Raw genomic sequence first — 12,223 nt, 5'->3', positions numbered from 1 at the left:
GTGAAGCCTTTTATGTCTTGTGTGTGATTTATCCTGGCTTCATATGAGTGAAGGACATCTCTGCTATTCGCTAGGCTAATTTATACAATGTAAAATGCCATAGGCTTGTGCTAATAACGTTAGCATGTTATATTTGTTTGGAAAATGTGTTTAGACAGTTGTTTTGTCAGTGAACCTTGTGAGGCTGTAGTGGAGCCACATTTTATAACGTTACCTTTGTTAAATGTTGCTGTTGTCCCTGGTTTTATGTGAGTAGAAGAAAAGTCTGCTAGCCACTAGGCTAATTTATACAATGTAAAATGCCATAGGCTTGTGCTAAAAACATTAGCATGTTGTATCTGATGGGAAAATGTGTCCAGATAAAGACAAGTGCTTTGTCTGTGAATGCTGCGAGTTATAGTGAAGCTGATTTGTGTACTTGTGTTTGAAACTGTCTCTATAAAGTCATGTTTAATGTGTGTTTAATGTGTGTTTTGTGTGGGTTTTGAATCAACTAAACTTTACAGAACTTCACAGAAACCCTATTCTTTGTCAACTGCAGCACCTTCAAAGTCAGTGGCAGGGAAAAATAGAAACACTGCACCTAAAAAAAGCTTTTTTCAAAAAAGCAGCGCTGTGTTGTTTGCGGTGCTGAGTGACTCCTCTTTCACTGGCTTCAAATTCAAAATGTAGCCATATTGGCACGGCTTTAGTTTTCTTGAGAGACTGTCGTGTATCACCTGGTCACCCCAAAAAAACACATGACCTTTCTAGTAAACAAACACAACCTGCAACGCTCATCTTCCCTCCCACTTCTACTTCAGACAGACACTAATGACTCCATTACTCTTTCAACACAATATTATATAATCAAATAACGCTACTTACTAATGCAACATAAGTTGGATTTAATGCTGTGATGCCGTCAGCACAGGTTACTGATGTAGGCTACTTCTTTGATTTGTAAGAACGTGTCATAGTGACAAATGCCGGTTCAGCCGGTTTGCATAAAGTCAAACTGGTTTAATCAATCCAGTCTCACTCCGCAGTCAGCGAAATCCGGTGCTTGGGCACTGACTTGCGGCATCAGACACTGATGAATAAAGCCATCCTTTAGTGTGACATGATACACGACTGGTGGGCGACATAGTATAACAGTGCTCAGCAGCATCATGCAGTGTAACAAGAACAAAAGTTAAGCTGGCGAAAATCTGAGTAGGGCAGGCGGGAGGGGTGGTGGATAGGTCCAACAAACACCAACTGTCACCCAGGAGAGCACATCCCAAAAGATTCAAAAGCCAAACCATGTTCTTTTTCCTAAACCTAACCACGTGCTTTTGTTTTGCATATAGGAAACAAAACGTCAATTTGCGTTGTTGTACTGACGTAGTGCGTTTATTTTGAAAGAGACTGTATGTAAACAGAACATTTCCTGTGAAAACGGAAGTGTATTTTGAAAGAAGACAGTGCATGTAACAGGCAGAACTTGACATGGTGTTCCAGGACGTCAACAACCAATGCATCCAGGGTACCTTTTAAGCTGTACATGGATGTGGAAAGTCCATGACCAAACATCAATATGTGACAAGGTCAGAGTGAGAATGTGTTGGTTTTATAAGCTTGTCCACTGGACCGGACCGGCAAGACTAGAATTGACCCAACTCTAGTTTACATATGGCATGCGTTGACCAGTATTTTCTTTTTACTCTGCTGATTTATTCCCGAACAGGAACGTTATCCTCATCTTCCTTTGTTTGGTGGTTTGCCATCTGCCTGCTGTTTGACTGTACCACAGAATTTCAAAATAAAAGAATTCTAAAGATAATAATATTAATTGATGTTTTCACTTTGCATAGATGATGTTAACTGATAATTAAGTCAACACATAGATCAAGATTGATGGACCGTTACCCCGTGATACATACATAAGATATGATAAAACTTTAATCTTTCAACCACATGTTAACTAAACTCCAGTTGAGCCCAGGCAATGGATACATATGTGTGTGTCTACATATTTGCATCTGTGTGTGTTTGCATGTATGTCTGCAGCTGTTAGCACAGGCCGCTGTGCCTGGACGTGTGGCGTGCACTTTAATGTGTAAAAAAACAGAATGTGTGAGTGAAAAGGAGCAGACAGAGGATGTGTGTAACCAGAGAAAGTGCGATGGAAGTGGACTGAGCAGAGTGTGTGCAGCCATGTGTATGTGAAGTGAGAGGAATGCACATCACGCGCACATGAGTTTATGTGTTTAAATGTCTCTGTGTATCCAGTGGCCAGTGTAAGCAGACTGTGTGCGGTGAGGGGGGGTGCGTACATGAGAGGAGGTGTGTTTTAATGTGTCTGTATGTGTGTTCAGGGTGTGCATGTGTGTGTTAGAGGTGGAAGCTGCTGAGTGCGCTCACTGTTCGACGAGTTCATGCTGCATAAGCAGAAAAACTGATTGGATTACAACTTAGTCTGGGAAGTATGTGTGCGTGCATGTGTGTGTGTGTATGTGGGTGTGTGTGTGTGTGTGTTGAGGGAGAATTGATGCGGTGTAAACATTTGGGTCAATATTAATATATGCATGTCACTTTAAGGGTTGCATTTTCAAAGCAGAGCCCAGTGGATTCATGTTGATCCTGCTTTGCCCGTGTGTGTGTATGTTATTCTACGCTTGTCCTCTGCTTGGTTATTGTATTTTGTATGAGCCGTGCAGCTCTGTGCGCTCGGTATCTGCCCATGCTCCCATTTCCAAACGAGCGTGTCTGTGTTTAGGTTAGAGGTCCTTAGGTGCTCACGCCCAGTTCCTCCAATTCTCCAAACCACAGCAGATCCCAGCTCAGATAAAGCGTCTCTGTGTGTATTTGGGTGTGCAGGCCACCGTGTCTTTGTCAGAGATCGCCACGTGTTGAAATATGCGCGTGTGTTTTCTCTTCTCTGGGCCATCTGGGGGAAACCTTTCGTGACGGGCCGTATTGCACCACATTCCCTGGGTTCAGCTTCAGGCGCACTTTCAGATGATACAGGTTGTTATATGTCGAGCCAAGATAGAAGGAAAGAGGAGTTAAGAAAAGTCTATCCTAAGGCTACTGGGCCCTTGTTTACCAATATCTTCCCAAGTTTTTTTATGAAATTTGTTCCAAGAAAAGTTCACATCAGAGTCATGATGTGAACTTTAACCGCAAAACTGTTTTCACCTGTGATTTTTTTTCATAATGATGAATCTTCCAGCCAGTCCTTCAAAAAGGTCATGAGACTGCAGGGCAGTGCGCACACAGAAACTGAAAAGTTAAAAGAATGAAGTCAAGAATGCCCAAACGAATGTCCAAAGAAGGTGGAGCGCTGGACTCCATACGTGAAAAAACAACTTCCAGTTTTTCTGAAGTAGAGTTCTTGAGTGCTTATCGGAGGCATCTGGACTTGCTTGAGTATCTTGAAGATGTGTAACCTCTTGGATGAGAGGTGTAATGTCAACGTCACCATGACCTAGATGACCGAGAATCTTCACCAACATGTTGCGAAACAATTTGGGAAGAGCGCCCTTTGACCGATACGGGAATTCGAATCAACGTCGAAGAAGCTGGCTGATTACAGGAACCACCTGCGTTTCAATTTGAGATGCAGGCAACACAGCATCATTCCAAACAGCTTACGCTTGGGTTGCAGCAATCCTTCACAGGGCTCAGAACCAGCTGCTCATTGAGAGAGTGGGACAGATTCATTTCACCATCGATGCACAGAACTGAAGAAGAAGTCTCTTGGATGAGAGGCGAAACATCTTCAAGAAACTCAAGCAAGTCCAGTTGCCTACGATATAGCACGTAAGATGACCATGATTTGGAGGGCTGAGAATCTTAACGTGAACACTTCAGTAGTGGGAACAAGATAACGAAACAAATGATGCATGGGATACCATCACTCCAGAGAGTGGTGCACCACTAATGATGCTTAAAAAAAAGTTTCAATCTCAAATCTGAGGCAAAGAGACTTGCCCTTGCTACCCTCTGGAAATTGATGGTCCTGGAAGCTACATCCTCAGGTCACAAGTAGACTCAGGGTGCAGAAATATTTAGGCTTACTTAGGGCCTTTAAGTAGCATGATCAATCACTAATAATTTGATGAAGTGGTTACCAATTAACATAATTGATGTGAACTGAAATTTTAGTGTTGGGGGGGTGAATAACAGGTGAGGACATAAGTCAATGCACATGAAGCCCAGTTCAGACCAAAGATTCGCTACGAGACAAAACCATTGTAGAACGTTGCAGACAAAAGTTGCAGCAGTGTGAACTGGCCCTAGTGAGCTCGACTCAAGCCGACTGATGGTGTCACCTACAACTCTGCTGGTCAAATCGCCAGTGGCTGGTTTTAGAACGTAAAGCACATCACCTGTTTCTACAGCCAGTCAGCTTGTAGTGAAGTCTGCTGGTCAAGTCAAAATGACCACAGACGGCGTATTTGCTCCGTCCCCGCCGAGCCCTCTGTTTCCATCCTCATGGTGTGCCAGTATCAGACGGTGGGTCAACGTTACTGCTCGCTGTGTGTGCTTTTGCGTTCTCATTGACTGATTAATTGGCTTATTATTGTGACGTATTTATTTATGATTACAGTCCATCTGATGCTCGTTTCATCACTACTACAAATGCAGCTGTAGCCAGTATCTCACTATCACTATCCTCATTCGTATATTAAGAAGCTACAAATTATATTCAGCCACAAAATAAGCCTGAAAAGCTGCAAATCAGAACAGAAGTACAGAGAGTTGTTGCATAGGGATGATACACCATCTCACCTAGTTGCATTGGTGTGAACCGGCAGGGTTTTAGAACGTTGCAGAAAGGCTCATTGCAAGGAGTTGCGTCTCGTTGCTAATCTTTATTAGCATGCCATGCAGGTTGCAGTGACATTAGCTATAAAAGCTAGAAGAAGTTTTAAGGTGAGCTTGTTGTGGTTTTGTGACGTACTAGTTTCCTTTGGCATGTCTGGCACTCGACTTTTGGGGGGTTATCTTCGCAAAGTTTCAGACTATTCCAGACGTTTTTGACACCTTGTTATCTGTAAGCCTGTCACATGTGGTCAAAACTGTTATTGTATTTTAAATCCAAAAATATTATTCAACTGTAGAATTGAAGAAAACACAAAACCAGCAATTTTGCACAAACATGTCAGCACAAAATGTTAGTGTGAGTATGCTTAGATTCTGATCTTACCTAAGAAAAAAATCCCAAATAGGAAAACACTGGTGAATGTCTGAATCTTTGTGAAAACTGCCTTGAGTGGGTTTTGGGAAGTGATTTCGTCTTCAGGGTGGTTGTTGAATGAGGCTCATTGTTATTTGTCCCCGGTTTGTTTATTTGCTATTGACTGTTTGCAATTGTGTCTCAATTTCTGCCATTTTTGCTTTCCTTTTTGTTTCTTTCTCATCTTTCAACAGCCCAAAAGTATTTATTTTTACATTCCATTCCCATTTTTATGCCCACCCTGGCCCTCTGCCACATCCATGTCTTTTTTCGTTACTTCATAGCTGAAACATTAGAGGACCTCCTCTGGTGTTCTGTCGGCTGGAAATCACATTTCCTTGCCTCCCTCCTCTAACTCATTTCCTGACCCGATACGATGTCATGTCTGATTGGTAAACTGAGAATAAGAGGCTATCTGATTGGCTACCACACGATAATGAAACGGCTCTGACGACGCTTCTTATCTTGAGTGTTTAATTCCTTGTCATGATCATTTGAGTATTGTCGGTTTGTCTCCCTGTGGTAGCAGCCTTACGAGTGTGTACAAATGTGAATGCCAGGATGTCGGCGTGCGTTTAATGGCCAGTGTGGAAAAAAGATACCTACACACACTCTGAAACCCACACACATACGCTCAACCCATCTGTGGTACGCTACAAACACACATCCACAGACCTCCATTCATGCCCACACCCACCCACTCCATTTCCTCAGCCTCAGAATCCAACTGACGCAGATGAGCTGCAACCGTTTTTATTAGGTGACGACCACTCCCTCTCACGGTTCTCCACCACCCCACCGGTACTCGACACACAGACACGGTTGACACACCACTTCCTCCATCTCCCCTGCCATCAATCCCTTCTTTTATGTAGACACAGATGTCCAAGATCTTACACACTGTGAGTGGGCGCAGATGGCTCCTATAGCAGCCCGTCAATCAGAGCTTTGTGGGGAGAGCAGAGAGATCACAATCCGCCGGACTGTGTGTGCGTGCGTGTGTCTATAAATATATACATACAGTACATACGTGTTTGTGTGCACATGTGTTCTGGTTTCTATATTGTGTGCCTGCGTGTGTCCATGCTGTACGGTGACACTGATGATGATGGATGATGTAGTGTGATAGTGAGGCTGATGTATTAGAAGACTGTACCTGTGGTGAAAATGTAAAGCACATGTTCTGTATCCATTGGACCGACCAGAGGCAAATGGTGAAAGGGTTAATTCAGATTCTGTTCGTTTAATTGGAAAACAGATGTTAGTAGTATTATTATAATATTTTTTAGAGAAATCTACTCTGTGTGAGGAAAAACGAGTCTCTCTTGATTGACAATTTACACAGTATAGAGGCTGTGATTCAGTTAGCTCAGATATTCCATTGTTTTGTTCTGAATTATAATTAAAGACTAAAATATTTGGACAACTTCTCTACCATAGAAATATGGAGTAATTAGATGATATTAGAGGAAGAACAGTAACTAATAAAATGTCTTTATTAGGGCTGTGTATCGGCAAGAATCTGGCGATACGATAGGTATCACTATACAGGGGTTATGATTGAACATTAGGGGCGGGGAGAAAAATCGATACAGCAAAGTATCATGCTATTTTGTGTGGCAATATTGTATCAATACGTGGATGTAAAGTATTGGGTTTTTTTATTATTTGAATCATTAATACTGCAAATACAAATTGAACTTTTGGTAGCCTGGTAGAAGAATAAAATAAATTGCTTTTTCAGTCCACTAGATACAATTTATTGCAATGAAGGTTATCGAACTGTGGCAATCCCAATACTCAACATTAAAAGTCGCAATAATATTGCATCATGTCAGTATCGTGATAAAATCGTATCGTGGGGTCTCTGGTGATTTACCAACCGTATTCAATAGGCCACATTGCGATATATTGCGATATTGTAATTTTAAAAAAATCAAATTTTAGGATGTGGCGGCACGTTGGTGCAGTGGTTAGCATTGTCGCCTCACTGCAAGAGGGTTCCTTGTTCAAACCCGGGGTGGGGAAGCCCTTCTGTGTGGAGTTTGCATGTTCTCCGGTGTCAACGCGGGTTTTCTCTGGGTACTCCGGCTTCCTCCCACAGTCCAAAGACATGCAGGTTAATTGGTGACTCTGAATTGTCTGTAGGTGTGAATGTGAGTGTGAATGGTTGTCTGTCTCTGTGTGTCAGCCCTGTGATATTCTGCCCTGCCTCTCGCACAATGTCAGCTGGGATAGGCCCCAGCACCCTGCAACCCCTAACAGGATAAGTGCTCTTGGAATAATTTTATGATGGTGGTGTTAGTGGTGCGCCCTTTATGACTCCTTCGTGACTACTGGTGCTCTGTAGTGGCCGTAGAAATTATTACAGGAGCAGAGGAGGAAGTAAGGTGACATAGTAGAAAAGGCGACAAAGTCAGTGTGATGTTGTGTAAAGATGGAAGAAGCCCACATAGGGTTTGGATGGAGGGGTGGTGGATTGGTCAAACAGACAGGACTTTCACCCAGAGAGCAGTGTTTGTGCCCCAAAGTCAGTGAGGTCTTTATTAAGCAACAACGTAGCATAGTATTCTAGTATGTGTAGTACATTACGCTACATGATGTATGTGATGTTATGTTAGTATCAGAAGTACTTATCGAAAGCCAAACCACAGGGATTTTGGAAACCTAACCACAAAGTTTTTAGCGTAATTGCAAGAATTTCATAACTTAAGGACGTGTTTAAAACTGTGACTGGTAGGACGGTAATATATGTTGTTTTGGGGATGTTGATATGTAGTTTTAGAAGTCAGTGGAACTCAATCTATTCTGTCATTTAGTGTTGTGTCACAACAAGTGTAGCAATATTTTCTCACACCTCTAGTGGTTTGTACAGTAGTATCAATGGTGTAAATTTTTTATACTGTTGAGGAATGCAACTAATGATCATTTTGAATATTTTATAGTCTATGGCTTGTTGTTTTTACTTGATTATTTGATCATTGTTTAGTCTACAAAATAGTAAAATAGTGAAAACAGCTTGTCACAGTTTCCCAGACTCCTTAACTCCTTTAATTTTAAAAGCTAGAACAAGACAATGCTTGCTAAAGAAATTAATCATCTAAATCAGTGGTTCCAAAAGTGGGTCGTGGGTTCATTCTAAATGGACCATAGGTGACGTGCCAACGTGTCAAGTTTGTTCCAAACACATTTTATTTGAAGTATAGTGAATATCCAGCACAGAGCTTTCATTTTGAAGTACAGTTTGATGTTGTAGAGTGAGTGACTACTGGACAGCTGCTTCACAGAGACAGCAAAGTAGCTCGATGACATGGCAGAATACAAGTATGACCCTGAATGTATTAAACTCTGTGGACCTTGAACTAACGACTAAGAAGAAATCTGGACCCTGTGGCTGGACCAGTTGGGAACCACTGGTCTAAATGGTTGCCAATTAATTGTCTTCGGAAATATGGTTATGCTCAGTGTTGGGGAAGTTACTTTGAAAGTTTAGTTTTGCACGCTACCAATTACTTCACACAGGAAGTAGCTGGACCACAGCAAAGAGATTTATAGTTTAGTCAATCTGGAAATCCATCGGTTTAAAAAAAAAAAAAAAAAAAAAATTTCTTCCTTTACCTCTGGAGGCGCAGCCCGGAGTTTTTCAACTAACGGAAGTGCAGGGGCCTCGGCGATCGCTCACGCCCTTCACTTCCAGCGGTGCCCCCAGGGAATCGCCGTGTTTCCAGCGGATATCTTAGTTACAACATGATTGAGCTAGCAAAGCAGTCTTGTGTTGCTATGTGTGGTATTTATTCAGTTATGGGAAATCACGATGTCTAGAAAGCATCAGTGGCTGCAGCTGACAGGGACAGTTAGCAAAGCTAACATCAGGACGTCATCTTTTAAAAACCTCCCGTTGTCGGATACGACATGAAACTACTCCAGTTAGCTCAATCATGTTGTAACTAAGACATCGCTATGGACGCAGAGCTTGCTGTTTCTGTAGGTACACCTGCACGTCTCGGCCACGCCCCCTCCATTGTAATTGGCTAAAGCGCAGCATCGTTCAAACTCAAAGCCCCGCCCTCCCCCACTCTCTAATCGCCTTTCACACAGGGCTGCCGACAGATTCTATAATGTAAATTGCAGAATCTGTCTTGAGAGATTAGAGTTTAGTTAACTTAAGCTACTTAGTAAAAAATGACCCAATTGTGAATTTGCATGCAAACAAAAAAACGCCACTCAGTTGAGTTTATTGCAAAAAGTTCCCACTTGTTCTCAGGTCATAAAACAAAAAATACCCCATTATTCATGGGAAAGTGCAGGAATGTCCGCTTTTGTTTTGTATATACTGTCCATCAGTCACACACCTGCCATCCAGAAACTAGAGTCTTGGTGGGTGCACTGCACCGAGCAGGGTTACTATAGCCGGGCAAAACAGCCTACAGCAACTTCTCTGAACATTTAATAAATTGCAACAATCAATACTGATTGATCATGGTCAAAAGGGGTTTAATAACAGTATAGAAGCAATGATAAAATGCAAACAAAAGATCAGTCCTTTACTTTTATGACCCAGAACACGTGAATGTAGCTGAACTACAAGTTTAATTACATGTTCACTACTTCCTGACATTGGTTCAGCTAATGTAAAATTATATATGAATATAAATGAACTGTTTTGTCTGACAGGGTTCACTGGAGCCAAATTCAGTCAGGGGGATAACTTGGTCTCAGGAAGGGAGTTTGGTTCTTTGTTAATGTAACATCAGAGCGGATGAAACTCGTCTGTGGTGGTTAAAAGTTAACTAACCATCAGAGGTCTGGTTAGACTTCAGCCCATACATAATGCTTGTTTTCCATTTACCCTTATAATGTTAGTATACACTTAAAGACTCACATTTGTCAGTGCTGATTTACATAATAACCCATTTACAGCTACAGGCCACACACACACACGTACTTACACACACAGTGTCTCCCCTGGCCCTGACTCGGTATGAATTATTCAACCAATCACACGGCTGAACAGTCTGAACTGTGTCCCTGATTGGGGCATGCTGTGTTCACTTCAAACGTCTCACGCTATACCTGACTGACGTGTGTCTGTATGGAAGTGTGTGCAAACGTGTGTGTGGAAAAGCAATTAAGGAAACATGGAAAAAGGGGACTGATTGAGGAGCACTGATTTATTTATTTTCACACCAGCTTCACTAACTTCAGTTTTCAAACTCTTTGTAAGCCGTCCCTGTACGTCATCGACGCCAACTTCTCCTCCTCCTTCTCTTCCAGAGATGTTAGAGTCCAGTAACCTCGTCACCTTCAACGGCTTGGCCAACAGCTCGAGCTACGACGCTTTCCTATTGGACGAGGAGCGAGGGAGACTACTGGTCGGAGCCGAAGACCACATCTTCTCATTCGACCTCGTCAACATCAACAGAGACCACAAAATGGTAAAATACAGATGTACTCAGCTTTATTTGGGTTAGAGTTTCCTCTCCTCCTCTCCCTTTTCCTTTCTTCCTCTCCTCTCCAGTCCTCCTCTCTTCTCTCCTTTCTTATCCTCTCGTCTCTCTTCTTCTTTCCTCTTCTGTCTCCTCTCCTTCCCTCCCTTTTCCTCTCTTCTCTTCTTCCTTCTCTTCTCATCTCTCTCATCTCCTCCCCTGTCTCTCTCCTCTTCACCTTTCCCCTCCCCTTTCCTCCCTTTTCCTCTCCTCTTCTCCCCCTCCTCCCTTTATTTTGTCTTCTGTCTATTCTCCTCTTCTTTCCTCTACTGTATTTCCTCCTTTTTCCTTTCCTCCTCTGCTTCCTCTCCTCTCCTCTCCTCTCCTCTCCTCTCCTCTCCTCTCCTCTCCTCTCCTCTCCTCTCCTTTCTTCTCCTGTCCTCATCTCTTCTTTCCTTTCTTCTCCTCTCATCTCCTCCCCCTTCCTCCCTCTTTTTCACCCCCCCTTTCCTCCCTTTCCCCCTCTTCTCCACCCCTCTCCTCCCCTATTTTCTCATCTCTCCCCTCGCTTCTTCTCGTCGTCCTCACCCCTTTCCTCCCTTTTCCTCCCCTCTCCTATCTTCTCCCCTCCTCTCCTCTTTTCATCTCTTCTCTTCTCTTCTCTTCTCTCCTTCCTTGTCCTCTCATCTCTCTCATCTCCTCCCCTTTCTCCCTCCTCGTCACCTTTCCCCTCCCCCACCCTCCCCTGTTTTCTCTTCTGTCCATTCTCCTCTTCTTTCCTCTTCTGTCTTTGCTCCCTTTTCCTTTCATCCTCTCCTTTCTTCCCTTTCCTTTCCTATTCTTCCCTCTCCTCTTCTCTTCTTTCCTTTCTCCTCCTCTCGTCTCATCTCTCCTCCCCCTTCCTCCCTGTTTTTCACCCTTCCCCTCCCCTTTCCTCCATTTTCCTCTCTTCTCCACCCCTCTCCTCCCCTGTTTTCTCATCTCTCTCCCCTCTCCTCTTCTTTCCCCTTTTAAAACCAAACCTCTTTGTCTCCTCTCCCTTTTCCTTTCTTCCTCTCCTCTCCTTTCTTCCCCTCGTCCCTGTCATCTCCTCCCCTTTCCTGCCTCTTCTTCACCCTTCTCTTTCCTCTCTTCCTCTCTTCTTTCCTCTTTTGTCTCCTCCCCTTTTCTTCCTTCCTTTTCCTTTCCCCCTTTTCCTCTCCTCTCCTCTCCTCTCTTCTCCTCTCCTCTCCTCTCCCCGCTGCTCCCTCTGGAGTCCATTACACCACCTCTTCTTCCTCCCTCCCTCCCACTGTCTGTCTTGGTCCAGACAGGGCTGTCCATAATTCCATTACTCCACCTGGACTAGGTTAACAGTCTCTTTATCAGATTGGAGCTGCTATCACAGACACAGACTGACACAGACTTGCCTGCAGGCTGCAGAGAGCCGAGCGGGGGAATGAAAGTGCTGAAAAATACATAGTCAATGCAGCGAGAGACGGAGAAAGCGAGAAAGAGTGAATTCTTTTCGCCCTTGGCTCGGATGTGTATTCTCTCTTCTTCCCTTTTCTCGCTCTTTTGTTCTGATCTTTGCATCATTATCAGATAAAGG

At 43.3% G+C, this 12,223-nt stretch overlaps 1 protein-coding gene across 1 annotated transcript in view; it reads left to right on the top strand.

Moving 5' to 3' along the window:
* Positions 1 to 12,223, top strand: part of sema3aa (sema domain, immunoglobulin domain (Ig), short basic domain, secreted, (semaphorin) 3Aa) — a 49,387-nt gene that overhangs the window by 12,555 nt on the left and 24,609 nt on the right. The window contains exon 2 of the mRNA XM_050036725.1: positions 10,481 to 10,641. Coding sequence (XP_049892682.1) covers positions 10,481 to 10,641 — 161 coding nt within the window. The remainder of the gene's footprint in view (positions 1 to 10,480; positions 10,642 to 12,223) is intronic.

This window comes from Epinephelus moara, chromosome 23 (genome assembly GCF_006386435.1).
Source record: "Epinephelus moara isolate mb chromosome 23, YSFRI_EMoa_1.0, whole genome shotgun sequence".
NCBI lineage: Eukaryota > Metazoa > Chordata > Actinopteri > Perciformes > Serranidae > Epinephelus > Epinephelus moara.
This window is presented reverse-complemented; position numbering and strand designations above follow the sequence as displayed.